Below are 20,356 nucleotides of genomic sequence, written 5' to 3'. Positions count from 1 at the left end.
CTATTAGCTCCCAATTGAAGGGAGAAGCGAAGGAAACAGTGTAAAATACAGAATACCGAATATAATAAACGGAAGAAGAGGGATACAGATATCCAATTAAAGGCAAGCGAGAAGCGAAGATTAAAGAAAGAAAGCTTTGATTTGTGATTTTGAGGAATAAGGAATGAAGGATGCTTGACCCTAACCTGCGCCTAGACCCCACATTCGAACTAACATTTTGTGGCTAGTGTCAGTCCGAAATAGATGCCGTAACCCCCTGAGTGCCCCTTCGCATGGAGCTGCAATTGCAGTTCGCTTGTAGCTCGCAGCTATCTAAGGCCTAAAGATCTGGTTGACTCTTGCGTGCTGAGCTCAATTAAAATATTTGTTTTTCAAACAAACAGACGGACAAAGAGAGAGAAAGCAAGTGAAAGAGAGAGCGAGATAAAAAGAGAGCGAGAAAGGCGTAACTGAATGCAGTTAATTATGGTTGAGCCGTCGCAATGACGATGATAAGCGTTTCACAATGGGGCGTTGGCTCGAACCACTCACTGCAGCTGAGCTGGCCCACACACAGTTGGTCCTACCCCAATGTGGCGTGCCCCAAGAACACCTGAAATGCAATTGAGTAATCCTTAGTCGGACAGACAATTGCCCATCGACAGTCAATTGTCAACTGTCAATTGTCAATTGGCAATTGGCATTGGCTCAAATGGCAAATGTATGGTATTAGGGCTCGTAGGGTACCGCCCGAGGGGCTGGACCGTGGCGACGACCCCTCATTTGAATATTGATGCAAATGCCAATATAAAAGTGGGCTCATATCTGGGACGGATCAGTTCAGATCAGATAAGAGAGTTGAAGGAGCGCGATGCAATATCTACAGCTAATCATCGGCAGTCTATTGGTCAGCCTGCCGTTCTGTCGTCCAGGGGTAGGATAGAGATAGGAGATAGATATACGAGAAGGATTTCCCAGTTACACAATTCCGAATATCGCAATTTTACAGGCCACCGAGGATCAGATGTGGGCAGCCGGCAAGCTAATGCGTGACGTCTGCCTGCCCAAGTTCCCAAAGATCACCACGGAAATAGCCGACGGCATACAGAAGGGCATTCTGCCCGACGACAAGGATGCCAAATGCTACATCAACTGTGTCATGGAAATGATGCAAACGGTGAGTAGATGCGGAGGGAGGTGGAGGAGCTAAGCGAGACTAGCGACAGATTCCATTCCACTCCATTCGCACAGATGAAGAAGGGCAAGTTCATGGTGGAGTCGACGCTCAAGCAGGTGGAGCTCCTGATGCCGGAGAGCTACAAGGCCTCCTATCGCAAGGGCATCAGCGAGTGCAAGGATGCAGCCGTTGGCATCAAGAACAACTGCGATGCAGCACACGCGCAGCTCACCTGCTTCCGCAGCAAGATTGAGATCTTTGTGTTTCCCTAATCGAACATGCTGATGGCGAGCATTGAGTATATTGTCATATATACATATACATACATACATAGCTACATACACTACGCTCCAGTGGCTCACGAATAAATGTTCGATTTACACCGTCAATTGTGGCGCATTTTGATTGGTTTCCCTGGGTGCAGATCCGATCTCTGCTTTTGTAGCTACAAGCGAATGGTATGCCAATCGGAGAGCTGCGATCACGTTGCGGGGCTATAAAAGCGCATCCGAATGGGATTAGTTATGTTTGTGGAGAGAGAGAAGATGACGATGATGATGCTGCAACGGACCTGTCTGACCATGCTGCTGCTGACGCTGCTTACCCTGGCCCAAGCCGACGACCAGAAGGAGGAGGACACAGCCATGTCACTCAGCGAGGTGGTCGAAATGGTTGAGCCCTTTGGCAATGGCTGTGAGCCCAAGCCGGAGCGCAGTAAGTGTCCATCAGAATGAGTCCTTGGCTTGAATCGAAACCAAACCAACGCAAACCAATCCATCTCCGGCCAGGCCACATTGAGGAGATGGTGCTGAACAAGGAGGATGCCTCGCACGAGAGCAAATGCTTCCGTCGCTGCATGCTGAAACAGTTCGAAATAATGGGCGAGGGCCAGATGCAGTTCGATGAGGCGAAGACCGTCGACATGATGAACATGATGTTCCCCGAGAAGGAGGCCAATTCCAAAGCGATTGCAGCCAAGTGCAATCAGGCACCCAACGGCATCACCGACGAGTGAGTCGGGACATTGCTCCCCCCCTCCCCTCTCTCTCTCTCTCCCCCCTCTTAGCTGGAAATAATCCCTTCCTGCTTCCTTCCTGTCCAGGTGCGAAGTGTGCCACGCCATATCGATGTGCATGCTGCGGGAAATGCGCGCCGCCTCCTACAAGATTCCCGAAGTCAAGGAGTAGAATGCCTCCACGTTCCATTTAACAATTTGGCCGATTTTTTTTTTTTTTTTGTGATTTGTATTTGTATATTTTTTTTTATTCCCTACATTCGTTTATAGAGCTGGAGATCCTGGTTCCTGGACATGCACAGACAAATAAAGCGAGCAGCCATTAGCAGCAGCAGACAATCTTTTTGGGATTTGGGTGGGGAGCCATTAGGGTTGAGCCCAATAACTGAATGGACCAGGATACATCCCGTAGCCCACCAGAGCTCAGTGGAGCTCACCAGTGCAGCTTGACCCGATTGCGCTCCATTTGCCGGCCAATGCACTGGTTCAGCTGATGCGCCGCCTCGCAAGGCTTCTGTGTGCTGACAGATCGATTGCAGCTTTGGGCGAGGCTGCTGCTCAGTGCCATGGCAACCTTGTTGTCCTCGGTGACCAGGCTGGTCAGCTGCTCGACACGGCGCAGACTCAGCTTGTTGGTGCTGTCATCCATCTGGAAAAGAGAGACGCGAGTTAGACTGTTTCCATATGGTCAGCCGTTCGCTTACAATTTGGATGCCCTTCAGGACGCACTCGAGCAGGCATTTCTCCTGCTCGGTGGGATTCGGTTCTCGGATTAACGAACGCTGCACAGCCGGCATTCGCAGCTTCTGCAGGCAACTCTTCTTCGTGCGGTCAATCATCTGCTGCACCTCGGGCAGGTTGCGATCGAGCAGCGTCACCAGAGGCACGCTGCTGCGGCCACCAAACAAACGCGTCAAGTCGAACTGTGGCAGCTGCTGTCCCTTGATCTGTGGCTCCGCCATGCTGCACTGCATCCAAATGCCGCTGGCCAGCGCAAGCAGTGAGAGCAATGTACTATGCATGATCTTGCGATTCAATTTGTTGCTGGCCAATTTCTCAGCATTCGCTTTTATACTGTATTTACTCTTGGCAGACAACGTGACCTTGACTTCATTTTCGACCTCGACTTGTGCGTGGCCATTTCGCTGACGCCGTCATAGCTACGACATGGTGAAGTTCAAGATCCATCATTTTCATTGTCATTGCTAATGCCACAAATCGCAGATCACACAATTCACAAATAAACAATTTTTAAAGCACGCAAATCAACAATAAGTTCATATGCACGCACACACATGCAGTATTGCAAATGTATTTGAAATTATTCCGACTGCAGTGTTAATGTCAGAATAACTATTCAGACGAATTCTATATTACGTACATGCATTCATATGCATATGTATATGTACAATTATGTACATATGTATGTGTATACTTATTCCTTCCAGTTTCACTTCCACGAATGAGTGCATTGCGCAGACAAATAACGTTGTATGCGTAAAGCAGCAGTTGGCAGTCACCAGAGTTGCAAAATTATAACGGTAGCTGCTTATTCTTCTTCGACTATTTTATGCTCACACATTCATACATAAGGGCCTAACACACCACACACTATTGCAATGGTGAAATTATGCCGGCTAGGCGAACTAACTGTTTGCAGTTTTTTGTATGCACGGGGTGGAAAAGGAAAGACTGAGTCATGAGATGCAATGGTATGACAGAGCGAATAAAAGAGAAATATCATAAATGCGTGTATGGTTTACCCAACATAAATAGATACATGTATATGCATATATGTATGTATGTATATACATATGTACGTGCAACCATATGTATGTGAGTATTATGCGAAACTTCTGTTTTGCAGATACATACGTACAATACACATAGTAAATATATGTATGTAGTACTACATAAATAGATATACATATATATGTATGTATATATGTATAATAATAAATGTACATACATAAGTATGTACGTAATTCAGTTCAATTAAATAAGCTGACAATTTATTTTAAAATTCAAGAAGCTACTAGATGACAGCGCTTTAATAACGCTTTAATTTTCTATGAATAATTTTGCTGTAATTTGCTAATTGTTATTTCTAAATATGTAAGTTATAATTAAGATTGAATTGATTTAATAAGCAGCCTATGCCAATTTTCAGAGAAAAAAACTTTGGGGGTACGAATAATAAATTTAGTGCTTACTCTATGTGAAAATACATACATATGCATGTATGTATGTACATACATACATACATATGCCGGCTGCGTGCATTTCCAATTATTTCCCATTCAACAGTTTAGCTTTGACTTCTCCATTGCACTCTCTTTCACTCATGTATATGGATGTACATACATACATATGTATGTATGCATATCTACCAACGTTACGTTTTGGGTGCACTGGAAAGTGATGTGAACATTTGGCAATATACATATGTATGTAAATATACATACATATTTACCTAATTATTATTTCATTCAATATTTGCAGAGTATTCGGCAGTCGAGTGACGCAGAAGAAGTTTTGATTGGACGTTGTGAAAAGTCGAATTGATGATCCAGCTCATGTCAACTTTCGCGGTCGCTATTGCTATCTCTGTCCATCATATTATAGGTGTTGAGCGCCTTCCACTGGGGAATATTTATTTGATTTGTTTTGCAAGTCGAATTTGCAGTGCGATTCGATTTCATGTCAGTTACCAATTAAACACTTAATTATATATTAATTCAAGGAGAGGGAGTGAGAGAGCAATAGATAACGATGGAGTGGAATGAGACGTTGCTTCAGCGGATTTTCCCACGTCGCCCAACGGAGGGCATCTCCGGCGTTTGCTCGTCCAGATTCGAGTGTCATGTGCTGCTCATGTAGTGCAACTGCATCCCACAGCAAATTGGCAATAATTGCTGTTTAATTGCTATTAGCTGACACCTGGCCGAGAGCTGGAGACGTCGCTTGTCTGACAATCAGCCAAGTCAAATCACAGATTCACAGAATCGTCTATAAAATGCTGCAGTCACTTGCTGTTCGTATCCAAGTTGTAATCGTGTAGAGCATTAAACATGTCGCGTTTCGTTTGCTTTTCAGTGCTTGTGCTCCTGGCAGCTGTGGCCGTATCCTCCAAGCCGCAGGAGGATTACGACAAGGAGCACATTGCCGAGGTGGCCGAGGAGTGCAAAACGGAGTCGGGCGCCACAGATGGTCTGTTCATAGTTGAACCCACTGGTCAAACATTGACTAAACCCTTCTATTGCAGAGGATGTGGAGCACATGATGCAGCATGAGCCAGCCGATTCACATGAAAGCAAATGCCTGCGCGCCTGTATGCTGAAGAAGTTCGAGATTGTAAGTAGAATCGAAAGCCAGCTGCCGAGGCTATTCACATCATGATTCAAACTCCTTGCAGATGAACGACGAGGGCAAGTTGAGCAAGGAGAACGCTTTGGAGATGGTCAAGCTGAGCAGCAAGGATGATGCTGAAAAGGAAGCTGCTGCCACTGAGATTGTCGACAAGTGTGAGGGCATCGAAGTGCCCGAGGATCAGTGAGTTGCCCAAATATATCTGACGAAGCTCCAAGCTAATCTTTGTCATCCACTTTGTCCCTATCCCCGTTTCAGCTGCGACGCTGCTGCCGCCTACGAAAAGTGCATCATTGATCACATGCACGAGCATGGATTGGCCCTGGAGTAACCCCAAAACTAGCTGGAAATATGGAATGGAATGATGCAAGCGCCTACTATGCTATATGATACACGACTCTGTTTTTTTTTTTTTTAAATAATATATACATCTATATATACTACTCTATATATACCTCTAGTTCCTAAGTGCATGTAAATAAATTGCGCCAACTGCAGTTCAATTTATAATTGTTTTTGTGAAGTAAATGATCCGATAGCGTTTATACTTACAAATCCTGAGAATAATGAGCTCTATAGTAAACCTTAGCTTGTATACTGCTTGTATAGAATGTCAAGAAAACATGCTACTTTATGTAAGATTCTCAGAAATACAGACTGGTACAGTTAGTGTTATTGTTAAAAATTTTCCTTATATGTTTATATATAATACCAAAGACTTTAGACTTTCTAGAGAAATATACCTATACAAGGTAACCACTTACAATTTATGGATTCTATGATAAATTCTAATAGAGTTGTAGAGTCTTCGAGTTAAGAACTGGAATGCGACTCAATACAATGTATTTTGCATTTGAAGGTATGATATGATACTATGAGACTAAAGACTCTGAGAAGCTGTCCATTTTTCAAGCGTATTTTAATACCATCTCGTTATCTCCTAGTCGGGCACTCGATTTCGAATCCTTTTAGGCCCCAATAAAGGAAACGCATTTGATTTGTTTATAAATACAAACTATCTTACATATTCTATTTATTATATTATTTTGCTTAATTTTATATATGTCGTTTGTGTTATGAAAAAAACGTGAGTAAACGTAGAAATTAGTTTACACGCTTTTAGGATTTCCAGCTTATATTCTAATAATTTTTAATACAATGCACTTTCTTGCAGTTGTTGTTGCGATTTCGATTGGATGCCTGGATGTCTTGCCTGACTCACGAGCCACACTAATGCATCGCTTATATGTATATATGTATATGTATGTCTATGTGCTTATTAAACTAAATGTTCGTAAGGATAGTTGGATTCGGGATAGGAAGGGAAAGGGTAGGGAAGGGGGTGTCATATGGGGACAGTGCTCAAGTTTCCAATAATATATGAGCTAATTCATGACAACAAATAGACAATAGTACAAAGCACGCGAGAAAGGAAATGATATATATGTATATATAGATATAGATATATACATATGTATATATATATAGGTTTAGAAAATTCCATATCCTGGATATACATATACACATGTATATATATATATATAAATATATATGGACATAGGAAAGGTATGTTCATAGTCCAGTAGATGGATTCGAAATTTTAATGTTAAAAATTTAATATTAAATGTTTCACTTTCCTATTTCAAAAATGTTTTACTACAATCGATTAATTTCTTTTTGTTTTTCCTTTGACTTTTCCTTCTCAGGTTTGTTTTGTTTTTCTATAGAATTAGGCAGTTTTTAATGCTTTCTTTGTCAGTTTGCAACTCGTTTGAGTGAGTGAGCTTGCCTTAGTTTCCATATATTTAGTAGTTTAAAGGAAGTAGTCCGCTTGAGGTTTTTTGGATGGTATGCCGCGGCTCTCCTGCGGTGCCGCCTCAAAGATGACAAAGTCGCGATGCAGGTACTCGTTTAATTCCAATATGGCTGCCACATTCCCACAGCTAATGAGCAATGGGTGGGAGAGTATATTAAAAAAAACTGCACGTCAAAGAGCGACAGATAATGGCTTACCGATAGCAATAGTTGGGTGCCGACCAAACCGTGAGTACTGTTTCATTGAAATGCCATTTGAAGCCTTCCATGACCAGCTGATGTGCGCGACAGATCATGTCGATTTCATTGGTGCGGTTGAATTGTGAGACGACATCAGAGCCAAAGAGATAGCCGGCGCCGCGCGGCGATACACCCCATCCGGTCTGATCCTCGGGATCGCTCCACAGCAGATCGCACATAGGACCATCGTGCGGCACCTCCTGCTTGCGATCGATGCTTCGTATCTGGTCTAAATACTGAATAGAGGGTGAGAGGCCGCCATGTACGCAAAAGATTTTTCCATCGATGATGGCGGAGAGGCTGAGGTAGTCAAATATCTCTGTGCAATATCGCCAAACAGCAGTCGATCCATATTTACGCAGGCACTCATCGTAGAAACCATACACCTGGGTTATCTGTCGAGATTCGTGATTGCCCCGTATTAGCGTGATTCGATCCGGATACCGAACCTTCAATGCCAACAGCAGCAGGAATGTCTCAACACTGTAATAACCTCGATCCACAAAGTCGCCCATAAACAAATAGTTCTTCTCGGGCACATCGCCGCCCACTTTGAAGAGCTCCTTCAGGTCGTAGAACTGCCCGTGTATGTCACCACACACAGTTACCGGCGAATCGACGCGTTGTACGTTGCCCTCCTCAACAAGGATTTCGCGCGCCTTAGCGCACAATCCTTTCACCTCGTTCTCTTTAATGATCTCACAGCGTTTAAGCTGCTCGATCTGGCGATCTAAGTCGCTGTAGTCCGACATAACAACCGGGGCAGGGAAGTGGATGACGACGAAAGCAGCAGTAACAGCGGCGACACCAACAGCAACAAGAACAACAGCAGAGAACAAGAGCAACTGAAGTCAACGGCAATCGTCGCGGTTGCCAGGCTGCTAGAATAGAATCAATACAAGTATTTACCAATTAAATAAATAAAATATGTGCATTGACAATTTCATATGAAATTCCGCTTAAAAAATAATGGTTTCGACCATTGTTTGTGTTTTTGCATCATCTGCATTCGTCTCGCTGTAAGTGTGTGTGTGAGCGTGTGTTTGCTTGTGTTTGTTTGCGGTTTTAATAGGCTGAGTTTTTTGCCGCGCGCGCGTCACTTGCTAGTATTCTAGATTTGCCGCTGTCACCGATGCTATACACTAGACAAACTCATATGCACGAATTTCGCGACTTACCTCATATAAATCCGGTAGTTTCCTAAACCTTTTTTATTTTTACAAACCACTTGCACGCACGGACACGACTAAGAAATGAACCACGATATTACGCTGAACGTTTTCACGATAGTTATTGGTGGTAGTTCGATTAATAATCGATTACTCATAGCCCGTTTAGTCAGTTAGAGATGTCAAATTCATAGAGCTGCCAGACTGCTAAAAACGACAATATACTCAAAGGATAGAAATTTTAAATGTTTTAATTGAAATTATATTATTTGTTACGCAACAAAATAAACTCACATTATGACTGATCCGGAACCAACCGTGGAAACTAAATCAACAATGCAGCCGCTCGATGAGAAACTGGAAGAGCAAATGCACAAACAACTACACACAAAAGAAGTGGATATTTATCGTGATACCTTCTTACGTTATATGGGTAAGAGTTGCCCGCCAGATATACAGTTGCATATATATATCATTCCATTCTTGCAGGCTACAGCAACGAGGTGGGCGAGGCATTTCGTCCGCTGTTACCCAAATCAATAGTTGCTGCCTCCTATGGCATGGCCATTGGCTATGTCTGCACTGATACCTTTGACAAGGCGTTGCGCCATCAAATGGCCGGCGGTACCGATCGCCAGGTGGCGCTAGTGGGCGCCGATGTGTTTACTTGGCAAATGTTTGCATCAGTTATAATACCTGGATTGACCATCAATCGGTAATAACCGTACTCCCCTATCTGTCCACTATATATGCGACACTAATAAGACCTTATCTAATCTCCACACACCGTATAGCATCACTGCAGTTAGCAAAACGCTGTTGAAGAAGTCACCCAGTTTCGTGGTGAAGACGTTGCCTACACTAATCGGATTGATCAGCATCCCATTGATAGTGCATCCCATCGATAGCTTGGTAGATCGACTAATGGACGCCACCTACAGAAAGATGGTGCGATAATAAACTAAATGGCCGGACTGCTCATCCACGATTGGTGCTACTTGTATTGTTCATTCAGGCATTCCGAAAATTCAAATTTATAGACTAGTGAAATTGAATAACATTTTGATAAATGACCTTTCGACTCTCGTATTTACAGTGGAATTTATTGCACCAATTACAGCTCTACGCGCATTACAAAAATAGTTTATGGGAGTGGGAGGAAGTAGGAGAATATCTTTTATACAATTGTTAAGTACTTGGAGCAAATAGGCAAAGTGGCGGGCAGGCAGAGTTAGTAGCATTAATCCTCATCGTCGGAGTCTATCAAGTATGGACTGTCGAGGGCGCCCAGGCCAGCAGCCACGCCTCCCTCATTGGCAGTGGATAGTTTCGTGCGCAGCATGTGACCCGCCTGATAGTTGTGGATAATGTGATCCGCATCGCCAATGATGACGCCGAAGATGCCCAGCTCGGAGACCATGTCTACAATCTGGGGCGGCACATCGCTGCCAGGTCGTATCATGTAGCCCTGCGACAGCGGCGGATGTATCAGGTCCATCAAAATCCAAGCAGAACGCTCCACTCGCGACATGCGCTGTGATTAGAGGAATATATTGTTTAGAGTATATCTAGCTGCACAGTTCGCATGCATAGCTCACCTTCAGAGCATCGGGAATGTCCAAGCCGTAAACATTGTTGCCGCCACCCTCGCGCTGTGGCTTCAGCACAAACTTCTCTGGCGTCCGCATGGCCATCTCATAGTTGGCATTGCCCACCTCATTGTCGTCCATCGAATAGAGGCCGGTAAAGATCTTGCCGACAGCCTTCATCTCCTCCGGATCGTTGATGAAACGCTCCAGCACCGCTGGCTGTGCCAGTGCCTGCTGCACCTTCTTAGTTCCAGCCAAATGATATTGAATCGATGGACATTTAATAGCCAACGAGGTCTCCATCAGGTATCTAGCATCCCATTCACCCTGCGTGGGATAGTGACCCGGCTCATAGCCGGCACGGAAATAGATGACGGCCACTTCAGTGTTTCCGCTGATAGAGAAAGAGATAGAGAGATAGAGTTATATTGAGGCATGTTCCCATGGAGAGTTTATACGCACAGCAGCAGCTCCTTGTTCTGGCCCAACTTGCCCTCCTTGTGCACCTCAGTGAGGGTGCGACGCAGCACTTTGATGTGCGGATAGGTCTCACGGATGTAGAACTCGTGGAAACGCTGATCACAAATGTTATACGAGATGTCCTCAATGATGAACAGAATGACTGACTTGGGCTTGGCATAGATATTCCAGGCTTTGACCATACCATCGCAGAGACCTGCCAAGGCTTCGTTCTTCGGCATCTAAAGTGAGCGAGAGAGAGAGAGAGAGAGGGAGAGAGAGTATGTGTGTGTATAAGAGATAGTTGAGAGTATAAGATGTATAAGATACTCACTTGCTTCAATTTCTCAGCATGTCCAAGTTCTCGCAGGACGAAGCTGTTGACAGTTTGAGGGAGGGTGGGTGCGGCATTCAAAGAGAAAACGCAAGATTAGCAAAACTTTTACGCTTAGCAACAAATTAAAAAAAAAAAATTAACAAAAAGAATTATCTAAATCTAATTCAAAACAAGGAGATTACAATAACAAACAAACGAAAAAATATTATTTGTTAGTAGTTAGATTAGTTAGAAGGGGTAAGTGGGTGGGGGTGGGGATTATTTACAATAGGAGTAGTAAGTTTAGCAAGCAAAAACAAAATATATACAGAGCGGGTATTACGGTTCGGGTGTGGAAGGTTTAGTTGAGGAATCGGAAACGGAATTGGAATTGGAATAGCAATTCAAAGCTCAAGTTAAAGCCATAACCAAAAGCCAAACATTGGTTGTGCGTGTGTGTGTGTGCGAGTGAGTAAAAGAGACAACAGCAGTGCGTTTGTGTGGGAGATCGTGTTAAGAGTGGGAGGGAGATTAAAGGGAGTAAGTTCAGCGAATGAGCGAGAGCGACAGAGAGAGAGAGGGAGAGAGAGTGTGTGCGAGAGAGAGAAAAGAGCAAGAGGGGAGAGGGAGAGTGCAAGTGCATGCCATTTATAATAGTTTTGATGAGTGGGCGCGACCTTTAAGTGGTTTGTAATTACAGATGAGTGGGCGGTTGGAGTTGGTACTGAAGTGCGTGCAACTTAGTATATATTATTATTATGTGTGTGTGTGTGTGTGTGGGTGTGTAAATACACTCAAACCCGTCTCAAATTTTGCAGTTGGTAATTTGAAACAAGCTCTCAATTTGGACTATACTATAAAAAGGTGTAAATTTAATACTTAAAAGAATGTGAATTGTGAATGTGAGAAAGAAAATTGAGAAAGAGTGTGTATGCGTAAATGTGTTGGTGTGTGTGTGTGTGAGAGAGAGAGAGAGAGAGAGAGAGAGAGAAGAGCGCATAATACTTTTGCAGAGGCACCAAGTGTGTAGCAATGCCACCGAAACTGGAGGCAATCGTGTTGATTTCAACCTGCTTTATTGCACAGCCCTCGTACACGTGAGCCAAATAGTCAGAACGTAATAGACCGACGCTATAAGCCTGCAATTATGATCGTTATATATTATATATATATATTTAGAAAGAGATGTGTGTAAATTACAGTAACTGCTTAATCAAGTACATAGCAGTAGCCCTTAGCCTAAGCTAAACTAAGCTAAATATGTATGTATGTCTGTTAACAGTAAACAAAAAAAAAGAGAAAATTATAATAAATATATTTATGTTTAGTCTAAAAGAAAAAAATAAACAGAAAATATATTAAAAAAATACTGAGATTTTGAGAGTGGGCAACGCTCAACTCAGGCGTCGAGTGTGTGTGTGTGTGCGAGACAGAGAAAGAGAGAGAGAGAGAGAGAGGGCGAAAATGAAAGCGAAAGCATGGATATCGATGCAATTTATCGGGTTTCGATTGTTAACTTTTTAAATGTCTGGCAGAGCGCGAAATGCCAGCTTCAAGCAAATGAATTGTGTTAACTACCAATGCAATTGTCATGTGTGTGTAAGGACCACATCATGATCGCAAACCAAACACACACAGACACTTGTATATGTATGTATGTAAACATACATAAATACACAGAAAATTTAAACAATTTTATTTTTAGAGAATTCTTACTTCGTAAATGTTGCATGTTGTCGCTTTTGTTAAATATTTTTGGATATTGTATTTCACTTACAGCGAAATTAACTGGATATTAATAGAAACCTGAGCGCGACTCATTGCATGATATACATACGACCACACATATGCATATGTGTGGGTGACAGTGTATGATTGTAGTCGTGTATCACTCATTTTGGGTTCTATGGATTTTGTGTTTGTAATTAAGTAGCTGACACATTGCGATAAGACGCAGCTGATTGAATGACACAGCAAATTTAACTAGTTGTATTAAAAGTATCGCATATTTGTAACTGTAAAAAAAAACAATAAAAACCATTCGAGCGACAACGCGAAGGGGGAAAGGGACAGACAAAAGTGGAAAGAAAAAAAATTATAAATGATAGAAAAAGCAGCACAGCCATTAAGCTGCACATACGTACGTATATATGCGTAGAAGAGCTTGATACGTATGCACATATATGTATGCGTGTGTGTGTGTGTAGAAGAGCTGTTAGGTTAAGTATAAGAGAAAAGCATTGCAAGCTCAACAGGCAAAGCAAGGCAAGGCCAGGCGAGACGGGGATGGACAGGGCTGAGGCGGAGTGGACGAGTTGGGGGACAGCGGTGAGCACTGGACGCCGGTCGATGTCAAGGGGGGACGGGGCGGGCCAGGGCAGGGCTGAGCATATTTAATATCTTTTTCAAAAAGCAAACTAACAACTACAGATAACATTTAAAGGACTCAAAAACATACATGTAAATATATAGATATACATGTACAAATATATACATACACACATATATATTTGTATATGGCTAAGGCATATATATAAATTTATCGATTAAATCATATATTAAATAATAAAATAATAATTAGCTGTTTATGAATCAAAGGGACATAATATTGAAAATAGCCAGGATAAAACGTGACACACACACGCACACACATACAATTCAAAACAAAGACACACACACACACACATACATGCTGTTTGCATTACATGCATGTATATAAATAAAGTAACTGTTAGCATGCAGAGTTATTGTTTTTTTTTTTTTTTATTATAACCTTCCTTGATAATATTCGATTCTGATTCAGCTGTCGGTTTTAGTTAGTATTCGATTCAAACAAATTTATTACATATGGAAAAGTCTAACATTTAAATTGCTGTTGCTGGTTAAATAATCAGTAATTTAGCTATTTGTAGACCTTCTAGTTTCTACTATCTCGCGATTAAAAGCCTAACGACAATAAATATAAAAATGTAACTTTCGAGAACGTGCCATGGGCTCTACATACGTATATACTGTAGAGCATATGTATTTAATTAAAATATCGGATAACAAATTTTACGACTTTTATGACATTTGCCATACTGACATCTTATATTCTTCTACAGGGTATTTTACAGTAACGTACTGCATAGAAGTTTGACTCTTATAATAAGCTTTTTTCCTACAGGGCATTCAGTAGCGATTTGTAACGGTTCGTACAGAAGTTTAGCTCCTATAATTAGTCAATGCAAACTGTTTTAGGTTACTTTGTCGTGTGTGTGTGTGCGTGTAAGAATGTATGTCTGTGTGTGTATAATTGTGTGTGTGTGGATGGCTTTGGTTAGGCTTCGGCATATACAAGGCAATGCAAGTGTATATATGATAGAAAGAGAGAGAGAGATTTATATAGGTAGAGAGCAAAGATCATGAGAGAGACAGAGAGAGAGAGAGACAGACAGCACCTTTGTATGGTTTTACTTGCTGGTCCCAAATGGCCAAAACCCGATGCTATCGTATTGATCTCAACTTGTTTCCAGCAGCAATATGAGGAGCTAGCGCTGCGCTGAATGCCCGGCTGGGCGGTCGGATTTGCCTTTCCCGCCTTCGTGCTCGCCTTCGCGTCCGCCATTCGCTCCTTCTGCTTCTGCCCCTCCTTTGCATCATTGCCAGCGCCAGCGCTCGTCTCCAACAGGGGCGACAACTCCGGACAGCGGGACTCCAGCATCAGATCGCTGCGCAGCATGCCCAATGAAATGCGCTTTGGTGGCGAATGGAAATGCGCGCATGTGAGTGTATGTGCGTATGCGTGTGTGTGTTGTGTGTGTGTTGTGTGTGTGTGAGTAAAGTGTTTAGAATGTGTGTAGATCGGTATACGAAATACGATAACGATTACGATCAAAACGAGCAACACACACCATTCGTTTATGACATTTCGGTTGGATTTTCGGATTTGCGGAATCGGTTGTTCGGATCGATTCGAGTTTTGATTTATGCGCAATTTGTTAGATTTCATTGGGTTTTGATATTCATTGATTTTCATTTTCATTTTTTATTTTATTTTTTCGGAAAGGAAAGCAGAAAATTTCAAATCAATGCGTGAGTAAAATTTTGTTTTGTTTTTTTGTGGATAGATAAACGTAAAGCTGGGCATATTAACAGCGACAACAACAATAACAACAACAACGCAAACATTAGGAGCAGCACCACAAAAAAAAGTGAGAGAGAGAGAGAGACACATAAAGAGTGGGGAGAGAAAACGAAAAGAAAGTAAAAAGGGATCTAATCAATTTTAAAAGAAATTAAAATCATAATCTTTTCTTTTATGAGCAGTTATCAGTGTTGATAAACAGCAAAAGTAGCAGTAGCAGCGGCAGCAGCAGCAACAGCAGCAGCAGCAGCGATGCCATGTACTCAAGTGGTCCAGGATGTGCGCATAAATCATGTGGCAACGCTTGAGATTAGCTGTTGAGCCGATTTGGCTACATTGGCTATGGGATTTATGATTTGGTGATAAGATAATGGAATATGAGGTAAAGAGCAACAGAAACAGACATATACATATATAGAAAAATTTGCTGGGTGGGTGGTAGGTTGTTGGGGTGTTGAGGGTGTGGAGCGTTAGAGGAAGCGACAGATATCACTTTAGCTGTTCACCCAGAATACCTGCACTAGCAGCCTAGTCTCTAAAGCTCAATGGAATATGCTTGGATAAATGGGGTGCTGACCATGGGCATGGAGGTAGGTGTGTAGGGGTATACGTGGGTGAATGTCTTGGTGTGATGGGTGTGGGTGTGGGTGTGTGTGAGCGGTGTGTGGGTGGGCGTGACTGATGACGAACAAGATGTCTCACCTGGGTAAAGCCAAGGGCTAGAACCTTGCGATAGATATTAAATAGATTTGCCGTAAACTCATCCACTTTAATTGTCTCCGCCAGTGTCGTCGTGATAAATTCTTCATCGTGCGCAACATTGTGCATTAGTCGATTGATTATCGGCTGCAATGCGATTGCCTTCTCGAATTCCTTGCGCGGAAAGGACGACGGCACCAGCACAAAGGGCGCAAACTTAAAGGACATCAAGAGAGAGAGGATTCCGTTAGCTGTGTGTGGCAATACACTTTGTATAGGAGCACTCACGTTTAGGGAGTCTGGACTGAAGCTGGTTTTGGAACGCATTGCGGCGCCGTGCATGATCGCATAGTCCTTGGCCTTAGCTATCACCTCGATCAGCTCGTCCTTTTTCAGCGGCAATTTGATGCAGCTGCGCAACACGGGCGTATGTTCGTCCACAGACATTTTCTCGTTTGTTGATTGTTTGCGAAACACTCCTGGAGCTAATTAAATTGCGTTGCGTTTTGCTTGACGCGGCTTCTATTGTTGCTGAGTTCTTAATCGTCTGCGTCAGCTGTTGATGCAAATGTCACGCTGTGCGATCGTCGCTTTGGCTACCTGTTGCATGCGCGATTCTGTGTATACTGTACGTGGAATTTGTGATGGATTGTCAGAGGCGCGTCCTCAATGCACCAAATGTTATGGAAATTTAATTTCACAATATAATTCAGCACCACGGCACAGTCGATTTACGATAGGTTTTTTTTTCTCTTTATTTAGAATGGCGAGTCGGCTCTGTTAAACGCGTGGAGTGCTCCTCTGTTAACGTGCGGCGCCTTACTATTAACATGACCATCGAAAATCATTCGGCTAGTCAGTGCTGTTAACCGTTGCCGGCTTCGTTAACATCAATTGACCCGCGATATATCGCCACACCTCTATAATGTATTGCTACCAAAAGGAAGAACGATATTTTTACTGTTTTTTTTAATAAATTGAAATCTTGCCAAAGAGAAAAATACAAATATTTGTTTTATTTATTTGTCACTTTTGAAAGATATAGATATGTTGATATTTACATACATATATGTATGTATGTTTTTAAATAAAGGTAGTCATTTCAGATCTGAATAACTTATAGCTTAAATGGCTATCTATTCAACGGGATATTTTCTTAAAATGTTTGCAAAAAAAAAAAAAAAAAAAAAAACTGCTTGCTTGACCTACCGTTATTAAATTGCTAGCATAACAGCTGTTGCTGTTAAAGCCCAATTCTGATGTCTATCGATAATCGTCATTATATTATCGAATTTAAATAATAATAAATACGTTTCAAAGTTCTTCCAAATTCTAAAATGGCTCTGGAATAAACTTCATCTAGTCTGGGCTAGACTTGATTTATTCCATTCGTTTCACTTGTAATTGATTTCGCCTTGTAACGAGTCGATCAAATTGTAATTTCCAAAAAACTCAAATTTTGCGAATAATTCAATAGTAATAAATTTCTTTTATTTTTCTTTTTTCTATTATTACGTTTTTAGACGAGCAACAAAGAAACGCGAAAAGTAAACGAATTTAATCAATTACTAAAAAGATGCCACGCGGAAAATATCCAAATCATAAAGGCCGCAGCCGTCAATTTACTCCAGTCGAGGAGCTTCAGCGCGAACGTGAGCTGGAGGTATGCATAATGTCATCGCAGCTCAAGAAGTTAAACACAAGCAGTAGCAGCCTTGATTCCGTCCGCGAGGGAGGGAACAACAGCGATAAAGGCTCCGAGATTGGAAATCTGGCTGGCCGTGTTAATGGGAATAGTAATAATAGTAGTAAGAGTAGCGCCAGTGGCAAAGGCAGAAATGGCACCACCAAGGGTCGCAAGCTGGGCGGAGCTGTTGAGGGGTTGATTGAGATATCGAACCCGAATCGCCCCATTAAGAAGTCTCAAAAACTGGCTCTACTTAATGGAGATGACAAGGGCAAGACCACTGATGATACATTGCTAGAGAAGCGTCGACGTGAGCGTGCTCGCGAGAAGCCGCGCTCCAATTCGAATCAAAAAACGGCCAGCGAAGCCAGTGCCGATCTCGCTCGTCTTGCCATCGTACGCAAGAAACGCGAAGAGGCTGCCGAGCAACGTTTGGCTGCCAAAAGGGAGAGTAACAATCCTTCCGGGGATGGGGCAACACCAAACCCATCCAAATCTGATATATTCATCAAGAAGAAGAACAACAAACACAAGTCAGCGACCATGGTCGGGGGAACCAATGAATTCCTCAAGAAACCCAACACCGAAGAGAATGTTAGCAAATTTTTGAAAGGCGGCCGCCATGGCAACAAGCTAAAAGAGGGAACCCACAAGCACTTAAAAGAGGCAAAATAGAAAACAAAAACAAAAAAAAAAAGATGAAAATAACGTTAACACATGGAGGAAAATTAACACAAATCAAAGTAGGCTAGCTCAGAATTGTTGGGACCAACATATGATATATACATACATGTATGAATATAGTATATATATAGCTTAGCCTTCAGTCATTTCGATTTCATTTCACGTTTATTTCGATTTGTAAATTTTGAGTTACCTACACGAATAAAACAAATAAAAACTATAGCAAAATTATTTTGTATTCAAACTGGTGCCACTCCTGCTTTACGGTGGATGTAATCAAGTGTGTGTGTATACATACATACATATGTAGAAATATATATATCATTTCAGCGATATATGTATACGTATGTATAATCAATCATTTCTAATCGAATTAATTAGATTGTGTGGGTGTGCGTGCGCTTGCGCTAACCAAAGTGAATGAACACTTTTTCAAAAATTAATCAAAACGGCAGAAAGCGCGCGCACGCATACACGTCGATAGGCAGGCATGCACGCTTGCGCGTTAGCCAACACTTATTTTGTTTTTCATCTGGTCGAGTGCATAATGCAGCACTGGCCTCACAGCTGCCGGCCTACCAATCACCAATAAATAGTCTTTCGAGTTGCAGCAGCAGTGGCGGAAAGAAGCAGCAGGCTAAACGGAACGATAAAAAGCGAAATTTCAAGAACAAAAAAAAAAAAAAAACTATAAAATGGAAGGCAAACCATTGAAACGTGTGCGCTCTGAGGACGATGAGAGCAACAATAATGTAACTCAAACCAAAGTCTGGGTGAATGAGAAAATTAACGACTCGTGCGATCCTGAAAAAATGAAGGCTGTTCATGGTAAATACACCAAATTTCCACATAAAAAGCAAACGCACAGTCATTTACATGAACGAACATGGGCACACATCAACAGATACATATCAACAGGCACTCACATACATTCGTTTTGCAGAAAAAACTACGAAAATGCTTTTCAAGGGAGCCGCTAACATCGATGCGAAGAAAGATGAGCCAAAGGAAGAGACTACAGCGCCGGCACCGATTCCCGTTAGTGCGGAAAATTTGTGCGAGCAATACCAGCTGATTGGCGATGGCAACATAATACTGCGTGACATGAATCCGGATACTGTCAATCCGAGTCTGGAGCGACGACTATCCACATGCTGCCGTCGCCCGACCCTAATCCGCGGCACTTGCGTCAATTGTACATTTGACTTGTGCGAGGAATGCGGTTATTCGTGCGTCGAATGCAGCCAGTTTATATGCCGCACTTGTGTCACTCTGTTGTAAGTGTCCCTTTATTTTTCATCTTCTTCTCTCCCATAATCCATTTTATTATGCAGCGGCAATCGTCCGGAAGAAGCCGAGCATCCACTGTGCGAAGTCTGTCAAATGTTCGTGGCCTAAGCGAAGTGTGCGCTTACCAATACACACAAACGAGCACACAGTCGCACACACTTGCAGGCAGGTGCAATCAAACAGAAAACTGAATGTATACTTTATAGCATTATAAATGAAAAAGAAGTACAAATCAAAATAAGTAACCAACGTCTATTATGAGAACAAGAACTGAGCAGGTACCTTGAAAAAAAAAAAAAAAAACAAAACAAACTAGAAGAAAACAAAAGTCCAAATCAAAAATAGATAAAAAATATATTCTGGCAAGGTTCTAGCTAAATACACGCACACCAACACGCATACACTCACTCACTAAACTGGCACGTACACATACGCGCGTGCACACACATACGCTTATACTTGAACGCTCATCGAAATAGAATTTCTTAGCTTAAGTTCAAATAAAACTACCAAAAAGCAAAAGCACAAGCAAAAAGAACTGATATTAATGTTAATGAAAATTATTGATATATATGATGCTGACTGTCAATGCATCCATACATCAATAAAATCAATTGCAAATTTTATTTGCTAACGTCTTTCTCTCTATCTCTCTCTCTCTCTCTCTCTCGTGGAATGTATCAAGCTGAGTTCCCAAGTTGTGAACACAATTTATGAAGTTGGAGAGCGAGAGAGAGAGAGA

At 42.2% G+C, this 20,356-nt stretch overlaps 8 protein-coding genes across 16 annotated transcripts; 5 read left to right on the top strand and 3 right to left on the bottom strand.

The window, feature by feature from the left end:
• The first annotated feature begins 785 nt into the window (after window positions 1–785).
• Window positions 786–1,545, top strand: Obp19a (Odorant-binding protein 19a). The gene is made up of 3 exons (XM_018015399.2): window positions 786–913; window positions 989–1,156; window positions 1,231–1,545. The coding sequence occupies exons 1-3, from the start codon at window positions 851–853 to the stop codon at window positions 1,426–1,428; spliced, it is 429 nt and encodes a 142-aa protein (XP_017870888.1). The 5' UTR covers window positions 786–850; the 3' UTR covers window positions 1,429–1,545.
• Window positions 1,546–1,652: 107 nt separating this feature from the next.
• Obp19b (Odorant-binding protein 19b) lies at window positions 1,653–2,502 on the top strand. The gene is made up of 3 exons (XM_018015397.2): window positions 1,653–1,870; window positions 1,945–2,167; window positions 2,259–2,502. Exons 1-3 carry the CDS (start codon window positions 1,669–1,671, stop codon window positions 2,341–2,343), a joined length of 510 nt encoding a protein of 169 aa, XP_017870886.1. The 5' UTR covers window positions 1,653–1,668; the 3' UTR covers window positions 2,344–2,502.
• Window positions 2,344–3,768, bottom strand: Obp19c (Odorant-binding protein 19c). Its single transcript, XM_018015396.2, has 2 exons — window positions 2,876–3,768; window positions 2,344–2,820 (listed from the first exon to the last, which is right to left on the bottom strand). Exons 1-2 carry the CDS (start codon window positions 3,191–3,193, stop codon window positions 2,605–2,607), a joined length of 534 nt encoding a protein of 177 aa, XP_017870885.1. The 5' UTR covers window positions 3,194–3,768; the 3' UTR covers window positions 2,344–2,604.
• A 1,427-nt stretch (window positions 3,769–5,195) lies between these two features.
• Window positions 5,196–6,043, top strand: Obp19d (Odorant-binding protein 19d). Its single transcript, XM_018017136.2, has 4 exons — window positions 5,196–5,381; window positions 5,437–5,525; window positions 5,587–5,723; window positions 5,799–6,043. The coding sequence occupies exons 1-4, from the start codon at window positions 5,243–5,245 to the stop codon at window positions 5,869–5,871; spliced, it is 438 nt and encodes a 145-aa protein (XP_017872625.1). The 5' UTR covers window positions 5,196–5,242; the 3' UTR covers window positions 5,872–6,043.
• A 1,286-nt stretch (window positions 6,044–7,329) lies between these two features.
• Window positions 7,330–8,927, bottom strand: Pp4-19C (protein phosphatase 19C). Of its 2 annotated transcripts, none has more exons than XM_089475581.1 (3): window positions 8,774–8,927; window positions 7,554–8,476; window positions 7,330–7,483 (listed from the first exon to the last, which is right to left on the bottom strand). In XM_089475581.1, exons 2-3 carry the CDS (start codon window positions 8,345–8,347, stop codon window positions 7,354–7,356), a joined length of 924 nt encoding a protein of 307 aa, XP_089331707.1. In that variant the 5' UTR covers window positions 8,348–8,476; window positions 8,774–8,927; the 3' UTR covers window positions 7,330–7,353. The 2 variants fall into 2 exon arrangements, with proteins under 2 accessions (XP_089331707.1, XP_017872564.1); XM_018017075.2 differs by having other exon boundaries at window positions 7,554–8,473; window positions 8,774–8,903.
• Window positions 8,928–8,929: 2 nt separating this feature from the next.
• On the top strand, window positions 8,930–9,853 carry LOC108619594 (mitochondrial fission process protein 1). The gene is made up of 3 exons (XM_018016265.2): window positions 8,930–9,197; window positions 9,254–9,479; window positions 9,559–9,853. The coding sequence occupies exons 1-3, from the start codon at window positions 9,062–9,064 to the stop codon at window positions 9,719–9,721; spliced, it is 525 nt and encodes a 174-aa protein (XP_017871754.1). The 5' UTR covers window positions 8,930–9,061; the 3' UTR covers window positions 9,722–9,853.
• Window positions 9,847–16,970, bottom strand: LOC108619591 (Glutathione synthetase 2). Of its 2 annotated transcripts, none has more exons than XM_018016260.2 (7): window positions 16,242–16,970; window positions 15,957–16,169; window positions 14,569–14,864; window positions 11,147–11,189; window positions 10,816–11,054; window positions 10,363–10,747; window positions 9,847–10,298 (listed from the first exon to the last, which is right to left on the bottom strand). In XM_018016260.2, the coding sequence occupies exons 1-7, from the start codon at window positions 16,398–16,400 to the stop codon at window positions 10,005–10,007; spliced, it is 1,629 nt and encodes a 542-aa protein (XP_017871749.1). In that variant the 5' UTR covers window positions 16,401–16,970; the 3' UTR covers window positions 9,847–10,004. The 2 variants fall into 2 exon arrangements, with proteins under 2 accessions (XP_017871749.1, XP_017871750.1); XM_018016261.2 differs by lacking the exon at window positions 14,569–14,864 and adding an exon at window positions 12,134–12,267 and having other exon boundaries at window positions 16,242–16,969.
• Window positions 16,971–17,238: 268 nt separating this feature from the next.
• On the top strand, window positions 17,239–19,926 carry LOC108619593 (uncharacterized). Of its 7 annotated transcripts, none has more exons than XM_089475590.1 (4): window positions 18,365–18,668; window positions 18,936–19,152; window positions 19,229–19,601; window positions 19,659–19,926. In XM_089475590.1, exons 2-4 carry the CDS (start codon window positions 19,020–19,022, stop codon window positions 19,720–19,722), a joined length of 570 nt encoding a protein of 189 aa, XP_089331716.1. In that variant the 5' UTR covers window positions 18,365–18,668; window positions 18,936–19,019; the 3' UTR covers window positions 19,723–19,926. The 7 variants fall into 7 exon arrangements, with proteins under 7 accessions (XP_089331713.1, XP_089331711.1, XP_089331712.1 ...); XM_089475589.1 differs by having other exon boundaries at window positions 18,921–19,152; XM_089475588.1 differs by having other exon boundaries at window positions 18,878–19,152.
• The last annotated feature ends 430 nt before the right edge of the window (window positions 19,927–20,356 follow it).

Source organism: Drosophila arizonae, chromosome X (genome assembly GCF_054131065.1).
Source record: "Drosophila arizonae isolate 15081-1271.41 chromosome X, UAZ_ARI_1.0, whole genome shotgun sequence".
NCBI lineage: Eukaryota > Metazoa > Arthropoda > Insecta > Diptera > Drosophilidae > Drosophila > Drosophila arizonae.
This window is presented reverse-complemented; position numbering and strand designations above follow the sequence as displayed.